General features: G+C 49.3%; 1 protein-coding gene and 1 long non-coding RNA gene across 2 annotated transcripts in view; one reads left to right on the top strand and one right to left on the bottom strand.

Annotated features, from left to right (window-relative positions):
• Positions 1 to 15,801, top strand: part of Dscam (DS cell adhesion molecule) — a 668,205-nt gene that overhangs the window by 641,419 nt on the left and 10,985 nt on the right. The window contains exons 31-32 of the mRNA XM_058577314.1: positions 7,445 to 7,642; positions 9,041 to 9,343. Of these exons, the coding sequence (XP_058433297.1) occupies positions 7,445 to 7,642; positions 9,041 to 9,343 (501 nt within the window). The remainder of the gene's footprint in view (positions 1 to 7,444; positions 7,643 to 9,040; positions 9,344 to 15,801) is intronic.
• LOC124089161 (uncharacterized) lies at positions 4,050 to 6,673 on the bottom strand. The gene is made up of 3 exons (XR_006850633.2): positions 6,469 to 6,673; positions 4,723 to 4,889; positions 4,050 to 4,302 (listed from the first exon to the last, which is right to left on the bottom strand). It is a non-coding gene; the product is annotated as an uncharacterized LOC124089161 (long non-coding RNA).

Here is a 15,801-nt window from a genome sequence, read left to right as displayed (position 1 = left end):
TCTTGGGCATGTCTCTAGCCCGTGACTTCCCCGCCGTGATCCACCTGGTCTGGCTCCCAGCTGCACCAAGACAATGCTCTGAGAGGTTTCTGAGCCGCTTTCACTGATCATTAAGGGGGAATTGTGGACCCTGGTTCCAGATGGGTGCATTTGAGGCTCCAGAGTTCTTTAGGCTCCGTCCCCATGGACACTGCTGGGAACAGTAGCAGGGAGAGCAAATAGAGAAAACAGGCCAGATGCCCCAGGCAGTGTTTCCCGCCTTTTGGGTACATCAGAGTCACCCAAGGTACCTCTTTAAAATAGAGTGATTCCAGCGCTCTGCCCTGGAGATTCTGGCCTGATTCTGGTCTGGTTAGTGTAGGGTGGGGCCCAGGAATCTGCATTTCAACAACCTCCAGTGTCTCTGATGTGGGAAACCTCCCTGAGTGTCCCAGAGATGTCCTGGAGGAGGCAGGAGGAAGTGTCCCCTTGCCAGGCAAGTGTCCTTGAGCACCACAGTGCACCACAGTGCAGGCTCCCTGCAGCCTGCAAGGCTCTCAGCACATCAGTTCCTTCTGCCAGGTAAAAAGTAGCAAGCAGTTCCAGCTCCCTTCAGTGTGCACTGGGCAGAGAAATGCTTGAGGGCTGGTCACAAATTGTGAATGGAAAAGAGGCAAAGACACAGAAGCACTGGGACCTTCCAACTGCATGTATGAAGCCCCAGAACAATAGAAGTGGCTTTGAAGGCATTTAAAACATCAACAGAGACATGGGTCTGAGTCCCAGGCAGAAAATACAAATCTGCATAAGGATGGTGAGTGGTAGGCCGATGCTCACCCACATCTCCTGGCCATGAAGTTGTAAGCCCACGGGGAACTTGAAGAAATCATGCATTCACATTGAAAACTATTTATTCAGGTTTACTCTGCACACATGGCTCCATGCTCAGCAACGGGAATATGTCATGACTGAAATACAGAAACACATTCATTTCATTCAGGAAGGCAAACAGTAAACTGGGAGCTAAAGAACCTTTTCTCAATAAGTGCTCTATGAAACCGAACAGAACGAACACGTGGAGAGCTGTTGGGGATGTGGCAGCTGCCAGAGGGGGCTGTCGCGGATCTGGGTCGTCTGGGAAGCCTTCCATGGAGGCGCAGGTAGGAGCCAAGGTCAGGGGAGAGCAAGAGCTGCCAGCCACTATGGGAGCAGGAGGGACGCCCAGAGACTCCAGCATGTTGGGGATCAATGCAGCCCCGAGGTTCAGTGAGCGGCCAGGCAATGGCAAGAGAAAGCCGGAGGGACAAAAGGCTGGGCTGTCTGTAGGACCTCCCAGGCCAGACCTCTCATGTGTGCCCATTCCCAGAGTCTGGAGTGTTCTCCTGACTGTCACACAGGAACACCACAGCTAAGAGAACAATGTCGTCTTTCCTTTGTGGTGAACTTCATTAATGATATTCACCAACCCCAACGAAGCTGCTCAGATCCATTCATCAGACTGATGCCCACCTTCCCCCGCAAATGAAGCTATTCATTTATCATCTGCAGAATACTCTGTATTGAAAAACGTCTTTGGGATGAGTTTTTCACTAAATTTTTAAAATTTATCTTTAGCGGTAGTGACATTGGGTGCCTGGTCTCACAGCAGGCTCAGGGGCCTGAAGACCATGACCTTTCCAGAGCCCAGCTCCGTGCTTGCTTCTTGTGCCCCGGAGCTTGTCCACTCTGCCAGGTGTTACACCTGCGCTAACTCAGCCCTGTGGAGAGGTTCTTCTCGAGACAGCCAGCCCTCCACATCTGTAGGTTCTGCATCAGCATATTCACCAAAAAACGAATGAAAAAACATCTGGAAAAATAAATTTCTCCTGTACCAAACATGCCCAGACTTTTATTCTTTATCCTTATTCCCTAAACAACACAGTATAACAACTGCTTACTTACTGTTTACCTGGTAGGAATTATAAGTAAGCTAGAGTTTATTCAAAGTGCACAGGAGAATGTGTGTAGGCTGTATGCAAATCCTGAGCCCTTTTATGTAAAGAACTTGAGCATCAGCAGATTTGGGTAGCAAAGGAAGGGGTCCTGGAAGCAATCCTGCAGATGCCAACAGACAACCATATTCCCTATCTCCTCAACTACAAAAGACATTATTATTCTATTTTTGTAGGTTAGGATTATGTGCCATTGTATGAATTTGTCCTTTTTAATAAGAGCATCTAAAGTATGCTTTGGGGGCCCTAAAATGATTGCATTGCAAAAGTTATATTTCTAAACATTTGATGAGCTTGCCAGAGATTGCCAACAAATTCTTAGTATGAGGATGGGAGAAATGGCAGCGATTTGCTCTCTCTCCTCTCCGATGTCCAAAAACACAATCCCTCAGCTACATCTTATATGACTCCCTGGTCTCTCCTGTGGATTATGATGCACATTTAAACTGAGGATCTATTTATGTCCTTGGCCCAACTCCAGCCAGGAGGTGGACGAGAAAGAAAGATGAACTAAATTGATTGCCCAAGTCCTATTTGAGCATCAGGTATTGTGGCTAGGATTGGGTTAAGGACATGAACAGAACCCCAGCTTAAGTGTACATCATAATGCACAGTACTGAAATGTATTTACAGATCCACTGTCAAGATCTGAAATCAGAATATGACAGAAAAGAAAGAATTAGCTTAACGAGGACTTGGGCAGTCAATTTCATTTCCCTCTTTTCCTTGTCCATCTCCTGGGATCTCTTCAGTGGGTACAAGTGTGTGCTCAGCCAGCAGCAGGTATCTCTTAACCTGCACATAGGTGTCTCCCAGCACACTTACCAACAAAGGTCATTACCTAGGAGATTGAAAATCAGTTTTTCTAGTTACAAAACAGGCAAGGGTAGAAGACATATAAAATGATACATATTAGTTCTGACTATTTTGTCATATTTACCTGGAAATCATTATTCATTCATTTGAAAACACAGAGCATTTACCAAGCACCCATGATAGATAGTTGTCCTTCAATATCCTTGGGACAATGGTTCCAGGACCCCCAAGGATGCCCAAATCCAAGGAAGCTCAAGTCCTTCCTATAAAATGGCATAGTATTTGTAGGGAACCTTCAGCTCTCCTCCAATATACTTTAAATCATATCTGAGTGACTCTAAATACCTAATATAATGTAAATACTGTGCAGGTAGCTGCTACACTGTGTTAGCTAGGAAATGACAAGAACTAGTCCGACTGTACATGTGCAGTACAGACGCTGTCTTCCTGGACAGTTTTGAGTCCCAGGTTTGGATCCTTTGGATGCAGGAGCAGTGAGTGTGGAGAGTCCGCTGTGTATAAAACGCTGAACTGGGAAATGAAGAGGACATGGCCTCCTCTGCCCTTCCACTCCCTCCCGAGCACCAGTATTCTGCAGCATCCAGTTGTGTGATTTTTAATGAGCATCTTCCTGTCAACCCTCCCTAACCAACCCCCACATCTCCTATCACGTCTTCCAGGATGGGCAGGTTATGCTCCACCCCAGCCACACTGTTTGCTGCTCGGGTGTCACCCAGCAAAGCCTCTAGTTTATACGACCCTCTTCTGTGCCTGGGGTGCTCTAGTGTGTTCATTTCACTCAAGTCAAAAGGTGGCTTTGATGGGAGGAAAAGGCCCATCTAATAAGGTCACTGGGCCAGAGTTACATAGCCAGTGAGTGACAAAACAGGACTTCCAACCCAGGCAACCTAACTCCAAAGCCCATACTCAGCCACCGTGTGGGCTGCAAGAGAGAGGGGCCATCTAAAGGAGATGAGGGAGGCATATGAAAGAGAGCATTGACATCATGTGATGCACACCCACACCCGCACACACACACACACATGCACACACACACAAATACACATGCACACACACACACGAGTTGGCCTCTGCATCTGTAGGACTTATATCTGTGATTCAACCAACTGTGGATTATTCCCTAAATGGTACAGCCTAATGGTTATTTACATAGTATTTACTTTGCATTAGGCAGTATAAGCAATGTTGAGGTGATTTAAAATATACAGGAATATATGAAGGTTATATGGAAATACGACGTCATTCTGTGTAAGGGACTTTATAAAAAGAGCTTACAGCATTGATTAAATGTTCATTATCGAGACTTTGAAAAAAAATATACTCCGTCTCCCAGAATAGTACTTGGGATAGTCCTGGGGAGATGCCTGGTGTGGGCCAGGGTAGGCCTGTGGTCCAGCATGTGGTACGCCCTGAATAATGGTGGCTGGTCACATGAGGGAAGTTCCACCCATCCTCTGTCTCTCTGAGACCACTGGTAAATCTGAGGTCCTGGCATCTGTAAGACATGGAAACCAAGACCAGGGGATAAAAGCAGATTAATACAGTGATCACAGTACACGTGATATGTTTCATAACCCTATTACTCACAAAATCTTCTCTTATCCCAAATTCAGGATAATTAAAATAATTCGATTCAATGGGCAGAATCATAATGCACGTTTAGATGCAGTGTTGAAAGGCCTAGAGCTATTTATATCACCTACCCTCTAACTCATTGGCATTTGATCACCAGGACTTTCCATGCAAGGTACCCTCCATGCAGCCCAGTAAATCCCAATATACACTGGTTTAGTAGACGAGCTAGTAAGTCACACTAAAGACACTGCTGGAGAAAGCCAAGTGACAATTGCATTCAAGCCATTATCTCAGAAGCCATCAGAGTTCAGTTCAGGTACAAAATAAGGGCTCCAAATACCCGATTGTTAAAGAAATGTGCCAGGCACCTTCGTGGTCCACATCCCAGGACAGCTTTAACTCCAGGACACTTGCTTAGCACAGAAGAGCATAGGGACTGCACTTCATCAAACAGTATAACAACCCATACTTTCAACATCATCTGGCCACTGGTAACAGAGTCCCCATCTAGGAAAAAGAAAGAATAGATAAAATCAGCTTGAGAAGATTCCAACTTTGAATAGAGGCAGATATGTGTGATTTTCCTGTGGAATTTTCTAAGTAGGGCAACCTCAGAGAAGAAAGGGGCTGCGGCTGGGAAGTCCTCTTTCTGCCACTGAGGAGCCAATTCAAGGGCAGACCACTCGGGCCAGGGGTTGGAGGTTGGAGGAAATAGCTGTGAGACCAAACTGTCCCCCACCCACATCTGTGCCGGGAGAAAACCTGCCCAGAATGATCTGTATCTGTAGCTGCAAGAAACGTAAAGAAGAATAAAAATGAGACTTCTCAAAACTTACATAAGGGACTGGGTAATTTTCTGGAAAAGATTCATTAGCATTTAAATAACGAGCTGCACTTATTTAAGCTCCACTTACCAAGTCGATAGTGCCTGGAAGACATCTAGCCTCCTACCCATGACAGTGTTTTTCTGTCTCACTGAGGACCTCTTTCCTAACATTGCCAGAGAAGCACTATTAGCCTTCACACCTTGTTGTGTAGAGGGCTGGGCACTTGAGCAGAGCTCATTTGCAATCTAATCAAGGCCAACAGCATCTTCCAATAACGTCTTCTGCAAAATTTTGCAAGTAAAAGAAGAAATGTGCCTCGAAAATCAACACCAAGGCAGTATTCTGATGGCCCAGGAAATCTCAAGCTGTATCGACCTGAGTGCTCTTCCCTGGCACCACGGAATGATGGATTGGTTCAAAGTCCAGTAGCCAGAAACTGGCAAAGAGGCAAATCTTGTACTTAAAAATCCTTCACCACCCCCAGTGTCAGCTCTCACACCCCAACACAGACTATGAGGAAGCCATTGTCACACAGATCGTGCTAACACGTACCCAGGTCTAGGCCACCTGTGGTGTGTAACAGGCACTCTCAGCACTGAAAGGCAGCAGGTTAGGGTGCCCCTCGTATCACCTGATAGCTGGGTCACTTGTCTCTGAGCTGCCATTGCTCATCAATGACATGACCCAAAGCTGTAGGAATTCCTTAGGAAACTGTGTGCAAGGGATAAGGTGGGCTCAATGGTGGATCTCGAGAGCAACGTCCTTGCCCTGCTCTGAGAAATGTGCAGGCTCAGGAGACCGGGTAGCCATGCCAGGGCAGCTGCCATGTGCGTGGTGGGGACCCTCTCAGCTTTTCTCCTTGAAACTGCTGCACTGGTGCTGAGCCGAGAACAGACTGCTGTGTTCACAAGAGGCCAGGGCACCTTCGAATACAACTGCAATGATATTCCCTTTGAGGAACAAAGAATTCAAAGGTGGAAAAGCACCCCCTCCCCTGGGACCCTGGGCTGTGTTTAGGCTGAAGTCCCCAAAAAGTCTCTTGAGGTAGCTGAACTCCAGAAGCAGCAGCACCGTGGTGCACTCAGCTCAGTGTTCTTTGCTACCAGAATATTCTTTTTCTTAGCTCGCTCAGTCCCCTCCCTCTGTCGACTTGCTGCCTGTGGTTCCAGATTTAAGACAAAACCCATCTGGCAGCAGCCTGCATCACCCCTTGGTGTTTCTGCAAATGGTAAACATTTGAAATTCAAACACCAGCTCACCTTTTGTTCTCCCAGTCCAAGTTCAGACCATGCCATTGGAGAGTTACGCCACCATGCGCGAGGGACTAAGAGAATGTTGGGACCTGGCGTGTGGCCTTGGCGTGTGGCCTTGGGAACCTGCAGCTCAGTTAATGAATGACACGGCTGTAGCTGAAGCAGTGGGTAAACACGGACAGCGGTTGTTCAAAGACACTGGCACAAGATTCCTAGGGCTGCAGGAACACCACCACAAACTGTGTCTCCAAAGAACAAGAATTTATCGTCTCATGGTTCTGGGGGGGGGGTGAAAGTTCAAAATCTAGGTGTCCTCAAGGTCACAATCCTGTGACGCCCATAGGGAGACCCTCCCTTGCCTGGTCCTAGCTGCTGGCAGCGTGCTTGCGACCTTGGCTGTGCTTGTGTGGGCTCACGACTTCAGTGTCTGCCTCCAGCCCCACAGCTGCACTCCACACCTGGGTCTGTCCCCTGTTCCTGCAAGGACAGCCTTCACCGTAGGTTAGGGCCACCCATTCCAGTGTGGCCTCATCTTCACCAATGGCTCTGCAATGGCTCTCTTTCCAGGTAAGACCATGTGCTGAGCTACTGGGGTTAGGATTGGACCTGTGGTGTTTTGGGGGAAGGGGCACCGTTTGACCAGTCACAACTCCCTGAGGTCAGGACCTTCGGGAAGGAAGCCACGTTCAAGCACAGTTTGCATAAGATGCTGATCCTCAGAGGTGAAGTGAACTTCACGTCAGAAAATCACCAAGAGCCAGGAGCAAGGCCCAAATCTATACTTTTGTCTCCAAATAAAATGTTCTTTCCCCTGCAGGGCTTTTAAAACCCCTTTAGAATCTGATGAATATGGTGGACCGCGGGAGAGGAAAGAGCAAGGGCCTCCACAGGAAAAGCCAGGAAGGCTTCCTGCAAGGCTGGGTAGAGACAGCTGCCCCCAGCGCTTGCCCCAGCTGCCCGCGGTCCTCTTGTGTCTTCACAGATCCCACCACCAGGAGGAATGCAAAGGCCGGGCCCACAGCCAGAAACCGGTACGCCAGCCAGTGGACCCTCAACAGACCCCACCCCACCATCTCAGCACACACCCTCACCACAGACTGGAGGCTGCCGACGCCCCGGGCCACGGGCTCCGTGGACAAGGAGAGTGACAGTTACAGCGTCAGCCCCTCGCAAGACACAGGTGCGGCCCTTACGCGCCCCTCATCCCTGGGGATCAGCTGGGCCAGCCCTTGTTCCCTGGCTTCTTGGGGAGGGGAGAGCGGGTCTCCTCTACTCCTGCTTATGCCCTTCTGAAAGCCACTTTCCCACTGTTGAGCTGTTCTCTAGAACCATAGAATCATAGAACCTTCCAGCATTTCCTCTGTGCAGGGCCCAGGGGATTCTGCAAAGCAAAACCAAAAGCTTCCCTCTTGGTGTCCCACTCAGGCCGATCTCTCCTTTTAGTTCCTACCCTACTGGAGAAATATAGGCATTTTTAAATTTTCACCCACACGATTGCCCCTAATTACTGATCGCACTCAGGCATCTGACCCAATCCCCACGCCGGGATTAGGCTACCACACCTGAGGCTGCACGGCCAGGGCACGGCAGCCTCCGTGGCGCACCCAGGCTGATCTGTTTGACAATTAAACGGGGCTTGATTATAAGGTAAGTCATCTGGTCGGTGGCATCAGCCACTGAGATTTCACTTCTGAGAGAAGACAGGGCCTAAGAATAGCAGTGTGCTGCCCACCCCACCCCCCTCAAATTCTGGAAAGAAATTATATCTGAACCTAATAGCTGCAGGAAATTTTAATACTCATTTTCTTTTGTTCTTGATGATACACTTCAAAAACAGAGTTCCAGAGGTGGGGCATCGCGGTGCGAATTTATTTTTGTGTCTGTTATTTCTCTTAGAAGGTTCTCAGAGTTCCACAGAGGTGAACTTCAAAACTTTTTAGTAGGTTTAAAATGCGGAGGCTTCTCTGATGGGGGTGATATGGCCCAGTTAAAAGGCAAGTCAGCCCTGGGTTTTGTCCCAGGTGTTCCCTGGTCCCCACAGAAGGTGCCACAGCAAAGGATGGGTCCAGGGATCAGGGACGCTTCTGCTTGGTGGCCAGTTTCTTTGCAGAGTCACATCATTGCTAAGCATCCCCACATCTCGCTTCCCAGGCTGAGGCCGGAGGGGCTGATCTGCAGAGCTGGAATCATCCATGCCAATTAATGAGTCTCTAAGGACCAGATCGATTTGCAAGTCAGAGCAGGGAGCGGGATGCTGCAGCCCACTGACACCACGCTCCAGAGAGTTTTCAATAAAAGCAGAGCTTTCTAAGGGGCCGTGTTACTTATTTATGGAAAACGTCCAAGGCTGAGACATCTGACTGCCGGGATCCGATCGAAACCAAGATTCCCTGGGCCGAATGCTGAGGTCGTGAAGCTGGCCTCAGAGCGGCAGAGGCGGGGTCTTCTGACAAAGCCAAGACCCCTGCCAGATCCTCCTGGGATCTGGAAGGAATGGCCGGAAGCCAGGGAGCGTCACCCGAGGGTTCACACTTAGCATGGTGAGTCACCGTCTCCTTTTCTCTTCCCTGGGGTGTAGATCGCGCAAGAAGCAGCATGGTCTCCACAGAAAGTGCCTCCTCCACCTACGAAGAGCTGGCCAGGGCCTACGAGCACGCCAAGATGGAAGAGCAGCTGAGGCACGCCAAGTTCACCATCACCGAGTGCTTCATCTCAGACACGTCCTCCGAACAGTTGACGGCAGGGACAAACGAGTACACGGACAGTCTGACCTCCAGCACCCCTTCGGAATCGGGGATCTGCAGGTTCACTGCGTCTCCCCCCAAACCTCAGGATGGAGGACGGGTGATGAACATGGCCGTCCCGAAGGCACATCGGCCAGGTGAGGATGGCAGGGGGACCACAGTGCAGGAGCGCTCCCTGCCTAGTTCACACCCAGCCACTAGGAAAGCTTTTGCGGGCTCAGACTGAGGGGGGCAGTGTTCTGTGTATGGATTGCTGCATAAAGAATCATCCCAAAGCGTCTTGGCTGAAAACAAGAATCATTCATTTTGTTCCTGAATCTCAAATTTGGTCAGGGCCTAGTGAATACCGCAAGCTGGGGAGGCTCAATCATACCTGTGGGGCCTATTTCCAAAAGGGCTCACTCACCCAGCCAGTTAATGCTAGCTAAATTTTCCCCAATGGGTCTCTCCACAAGGTGGCTCGAGTTTCCTCCTATCATTGTAGCTCAGAGCAAAGAGCGCATACTCCAAAACATAGACAGTGGATGTAGCCAATTTCCAAGGGTTGGCCTGGAAACTGTATTAGTCAGTTTTCCTTGCTATAACAAAATACCTGAGGCTGAGTTCTTGTAAAGAAAAGAAATTTATTTAGCTCAACATTCTGGAGGTTGGAGAGCATGGTTGTGGCATCAACTCAGCCCTGGTGAGGACCTCGTGGCAAAGGGCATCACAACAGTGGGAATACATGTGAGAAACGATCACATGAGGCAATGGGAAGTCAGGCACAGGAAAGGGCTCTCTTTGAACAGCTCACTGTTCAGAGAACTAACTCAGAGGCCCATGGGCATTGATCCTTCCAAGGACAGTGCCCCCAGTGACCTCTCATAGGTCCCACCTCTTAAAATCCCACCACCTCCTCCTGTTACCACACTAAGGACTGTGCTCTCAACACGTGTGTCCTTGAGGGGCACACTCAAACTATTTCACACAGTCGTCCAGCACCCCTTCCACCATGTTCCACCCACCATCCAAGAAGTCACAGAGCCCACAGAGTCCAGATCTAAGAGAAGGAGACCCCCACTGCTTGATGAGGAAGGTTCAAGGACTGGGGTGGGGGTCTGCATTTTAAGACTGCCGTGGAGAGGGCGATTGAAGGGAGAGCGATCTTACCAGGAACAGTGTGGGCTTGGCTTTCCCGAGTTACTCAAGATGACCGGAGCTGGCCGATGTAGGTGAGCAGGTATCTGATCTTCAACTTGACCCCGTGTGAGCAGCTGGGGTTTGTGAGGGGACTTGCCGACTCCACGGCTAGCAGTGGCTGGTGGATGATGTGAATGAGTGAAGGGGTCAGGCAGGTCAAGGCGTAGTGAGGTCAAGGACAGTTCATGGACTGACCAAAGAGGAAAGACCAGCAAACTCTTTCCAGTGGGTTTCAGGTGGTAACAGGGACTTAGTATGGGCTTGTGCTTTAGGAGAAGTCAGCAATCTTGGTTTTGCATGGAAACTGACAGCTGTTAAGTCTTGGCTCCAGAACTTGCCAGCCAGTGTGTGTGCCACCATTGAGGCAGACCCTCATACTTCATCAATTCACAGTGGCCATTTTAGTCTCATCTGAAAAGTTACTTTTTTTTCTTTTTCAACCTGAAACAGTTGCCTGGAGACCATCCTTCACACGCTATCCAATCTTGACAAATCCCGTTTTACTTCTCATTTTGTCCATTTTCTGAACCACTGTACTGGTTCTATTTCAAATCTTTATCTCGAGTCTTGAATCATTGCTGTTCCCTTGGGTTTTATGGCATAAGGCCCAGCAGAAATGAGCCTTATAAATGCATAAAAATATATAAAATACGAATTGTCTATCCAGCAAATAATCTTCCAAACAGACTCAAGATTCCTACCAGCATACAATAAAGAATTATGGCTTCATTTATTTTCATTCTGTCTACCTTCACAGGGGAGAGGACACGCCGTTATTTGTGGGTGCTGTTACTTCGAATTTTTTTTTGCCGATGGCATTTATTTGCAAGGCAAATGCAGAACAGCTAGGGATCAATGCTATGGCTTTTTGTACCTCTTCAACCTGAGAGTGAGAAGGGCAGGGGAGGTGAACATGAGCCTCTGGGCACTCTTCAGTCTTCGTGGATGGCCACTGCATCCATCGAGCTCTCACGCAGGATGTGGTGTCTTAGTGCAGGTGAGGCAGGTAGCAGAGAAGATGCCAGTGATGTGGGTGCAGGTGCCTGCTGTTGTCTCATTGAGGTCTTTTGAGAACCCTGCAGGACTCCACCTGTGCTGCTGGCCTCCCCTCCCTTCCTACTTTTATTTCTGTTCAGTGGCCATCAGAGTCCTGCAAGCACCACCTCATCTGAGTATCCCTTTTAAGTACTTTAGCATCCATCTAAGAGAATGCGGCTGCATTTTGCCTCTGAGTGTGACCAAGGGCACAGGATGAGCTTCTGGGTTGAGTGACTGCCCTACTTGTGCAGGCCTTTAAATAATTAAAGGTTGGACGTTTCTGTTTTGACGGCATGTTGTTCAGGTTGTTGGACAATAATTTTTTCCAAGTCTGTAGTTTGTTCGTGACATTGTTGCTTAGATCCATTAGAGCAGCTGAAAGATCACAACAGAGTTACTATGGTCTTAATCTATTATTTAGAGGAAAATGATTGTATAACTTTAGGTATGAATAATTCCTTCAATCAATGTGAGTTCCAATGTCCACAAGCTTGGTTCTGTCTAACCCGGGTGACTGAATTATTCCTGAATGTTTAATGAGCTTTAGAACAATGGTCTGCCCTCCGAAAGGCCTGCTGGTGCTCCTTCCTATCGCAGCCGAACTCGACGTGGAACGTGCTCTGGAGCAGCCCAGGCCCAGTGGGAGGGAACATATCTGTGACCCTAAAGAAAAGAGGTGAGCAGACTGGGGACTGCAGAGTCGGACCCGCGGGGACCCACTGACAGCGTGGTCCTGAGCAGCAGCAAGACCCGAAGGATCCCTACAAGTTGAGGCGGAAAGATGGGGGCTTATGACACAATCAGGATAAAAGGGAGTTGGTCCACACCTCAGCGTCACTGTTTACCTCAAGCTTAGGCCAGGGTCTGGCACCTTCCTGGCTCCAGGGCGTACCAAGCTCCTTGTGCCATGCTGGTTTCGTCCATCTAGAGCATTCTGGGCAACTCCTTAGGGAAAACCAACCAGAATAACTCGGGGCAGTCGCGGTTGTTGCGACCCAGGGTGGCTGCAGTCATGTCAAGCTGAATTCAGACAAAACCCACCGGTGGTGATGGATTGTGATGCTGGCCTGAGGCCGGGTCTAAATCAGCAGCTCCTGGAGCAGCGCTTTGAAGCCACGTCCCTTCTTTCCCTGCGTCCCCTCTGGGTTCTAGAAGGGGCTGGCCATTCTGTTTCTGCTCAGTCTTCCAACCTCTGCACACCTCCTCACCATTAGCCCTTCCTCTTCTGGACCATCCCATTTCCCTCCTTTTCCTTCTTCTGCCTTCAGTACCAATAGTTTTGATCCCAAACTTTTCAGTTTGCTACGAATAGTGATCAAATTGCACAAAGCTGGCCAGATCTGCTCCAGGAAACAGGAGGCACATCTTAGCTGATTTTTCATCTTTTGCTCCCCGGGTCTACCAGATACCCAGTGGGCACACAGTTAATAGTCAAGAATCACTTCACCTGACCGAGCAGCCCTGGATGCGCACCCCTGGCACCGTGTCTGGCAACGCTGACCAACTGTTAAAATATCGCCACTGCTATAAATTATTAGTCAAACACAAGAGGACAGTTAAGTCGACGCCATCTTCCTGCATCCTTTTAAACAGAGTGATTTACCTTGTAGACTTTCCCTTAACAGATTAAAAGGAAAGCTCTTCCACAGACCAAGGGCTGCTCCCCCATGATACGCAGAGGCCACACAAGGCAGCCACCGGGATCGAGCTTGAGACTTTTAATAAAACCTGAATTTTGAATTTTTAAAATTTTTAGATTTTAAGTAAAAAAAATACTGAGTGTAATTATAAGTAATAATGTTCTAAAAGTAAAACTAAGAATGAACAAAACACAAATATTTCTTATTCTTGATTCTCTGAGAAATTGCTGGAAAGTTACTAGCTTTCCGTCCCCTGGGGCAGGTGGCTTCCAGGGCTTCGATTCTGCTGCCTGTTCTTGGTTTCGGGAGCGTTTTGAGCCAGTTTCTCCGGTTCTTGGATCACTGCTGCTTCTTTATTCATGATGTTTATCCTGTGCAATCAAAGAGGCCCTTGCACAAAGCTCCTTAAATCAATTTAAAGCTTCAAATCTGCAGCCCGATGCAGCTTGGCCCCCGTCGGCGTTGGCACTTCTACTCTGTGGGCCTCTGCGGCCATTCGAGGTTTTCCAGCTGGAAATGGCCACGGCCAGCCACCACCTTGTTAATCCACTGAAAAAGCAGCTATTTGAAGCAGCTCTTGGATTTTCATTTTAGGATGCTTCATCCCATACATCACTCTGTACTGAGTAGTGTGTTTGGCCAACCAGGGCGAGGCGTGAGGGGGCGCCAGGACGTGCAGAGGCCTGCCCCACCTGCAGGGAGAGCCCACCCCTGTTCCCCTCGGCACTGTTCTTACCTGGGTTGGCTGTCTTGTCCTCAGCCATTGTTTAAATAATGCTATTCTCCCTCTCTGACATCTACGTGGCTCGCAGGTTGGCTCTTGAATAAAAATTAGCCTCCAGAAATCTTGACTACCAAGTAACCCTTTGCCCCACACTCTCCTCTCACCACTTTGAGCTCCATTCTGGGCAGATAATCAGACTGATTGCTTCTCCCACCAAACACAGCCCTCCATTCCTCTCAAGCAACCATGTCTCTCTCCTTCAGGCAGGCCGGCTGGATCTGATCTCAGGTCTTGCATCCTCCTCCTCTTCTTTGTACATCACTGAAATTCTTGAAATTTCTATCATGAATGTTTCTTGAGAACCATGGAAAGGATCTCCTTCCAGGTGCAGGTGTCTGGTGTGCACACACGTGTGCATGCACAATTAAGCACATGCATGGATGCATACAGGGTCATCAAACACACAGTAGGACACGTGTGTGGGCACATACGTGTGTACCTGCCCATGTGCGTGACTCGTGCACGCATACACACTGCAGGTCTCTGACTCCGCCCTTCCCCAGGGAGCCCTGCTTCATCCCTCCTGGCCACTTCCCTTTCTTTCTTTGGCACACTTTTACTGAATGTCCCCTGAGGAACTGGCCCTGTTTGGGGAGTTGAGGACATGGCAGTGAATAGACCTGCAGAGACCCTGCCTTGAAGGAGCTTGCCTTCCCAGGAGGGCAGATGGTCACACAGGCCCAGGACATAATTTGGGAACATGGTAAGTGCAGGGAAGAGAAATAGCTCTGGGGAGGAGTAATTTGACAGGGGGTGTTTGGGAAAAGAGGTTCGGGGACAGCCTCTTGGAGACGATGAGCAGAAACCCGGGGCAGCAGTTCAAGGAGGGAAGGGTGAAGATGCAGGCAGGGTGGGGAGGGGCTTGGCGTTCACAGCGTGGGGCAGGAGCTCCCTCTAAATGGCCAAACCCTGGCCGACTTGCAAATGCTCCACAGACTTTCAGGTTAGAAGGGCGAGGAGCCAGGGACTAGGCCTCCTCGGGCCACTCTGCCCAGACCCGAGCATTTCAGGGACTCACAGAGTGAGATGACCTGCTCCTCCCAGAAACAGAACCGTCCGATGAGCTTCTACAGGTCAGCTCCTGGAGGCTCTCCTGTGACTCGGGTCTGCTCTCAGTGGACGTCCCTTGGACACATAGTGACAACAAGACGTGTTCTGAGTGCTCCCACACCTTTGAACTTGAAGCCCATTTGCTTGAAATAAAACCTTAGCACCTACGTCCCTAGGCCTTTGCAGTCACCTCCCCAATCCCCGCCTGCCGTGGTCTCAGGAGATGCCTCCTGTCCCAGGGCCACTAACCCTGTGAGTGCTCTGGCCATCTGTACCACCACCGTGGCCGCCCAGGCTGCTGGCAGGCCCTCCTGTTCCTCTGCTGACAGCCTTTTGTCCCCTCTGGGCCCTGAGACGCCTCATTGTTTCTCCAGCAGGTCCATTGGGTTCTGTTCCAATTGTTGGAAAATAATAGAGTGTATGAGTCCCTTCAGCCATGAAAGCAAAGGAGAGGCCTGCACCCTGACAGGCCGGCGATGTAGAAGTGGGAGAGCCACCTGTGCCACGCCAGGTGACCACCAAGAACCCTCCAGAGCCTAGCGCTACACACGGCAAGCAACAAGCCCCACCACAGGGACCAAAACTCTCCACGTTCCAGAAGGTCCTTCTCCATCGGCAAATGTGTCATTCATATCCACCGAATATTTTTTTCACTATAAAAAGATGCTGAGTATTATCCTATGAAATTAAAGAGTTAACATATTAAATTAACATTTCCCAGTTTTATTCATTTGTCAGAGTAAGATGCCCTAGCAGACAGCAGAAATAAGAGTCCTGGAGGCTCAAGACAGGGAAGTCTTGAGAAAGTCCAAGAAAGAGGACAAAAGCGAGTTATGGGAGACAGGTGCCCCCCCCCACACACACACACTCCCTGCACGTGGCCCGTGAGGTGCTATGATAAGCC

Source organism: Marmota monax, unplaced genomic scaffold (assembly GCF_021218885.2).
Source record: "Marmota monax isolate L192 unplaced genomic scaffold, Marmota_monax_Labrador192_F-V1.1 WCK01_AAM20220418_F8-fsc00125, whole genome shotgun sequence".
NCBI classification, from domain to species: Eukaryota; Metazoa; Chordata; class Mammalia; order Rodentia; family Sciuridae; genus Marmota; species Marmota monax.
The sequence above is the reverse complement of the archived record's forward strand: the minus strand, read 5'-3'. Positions and strand labels throughout refer to the sequence as shown.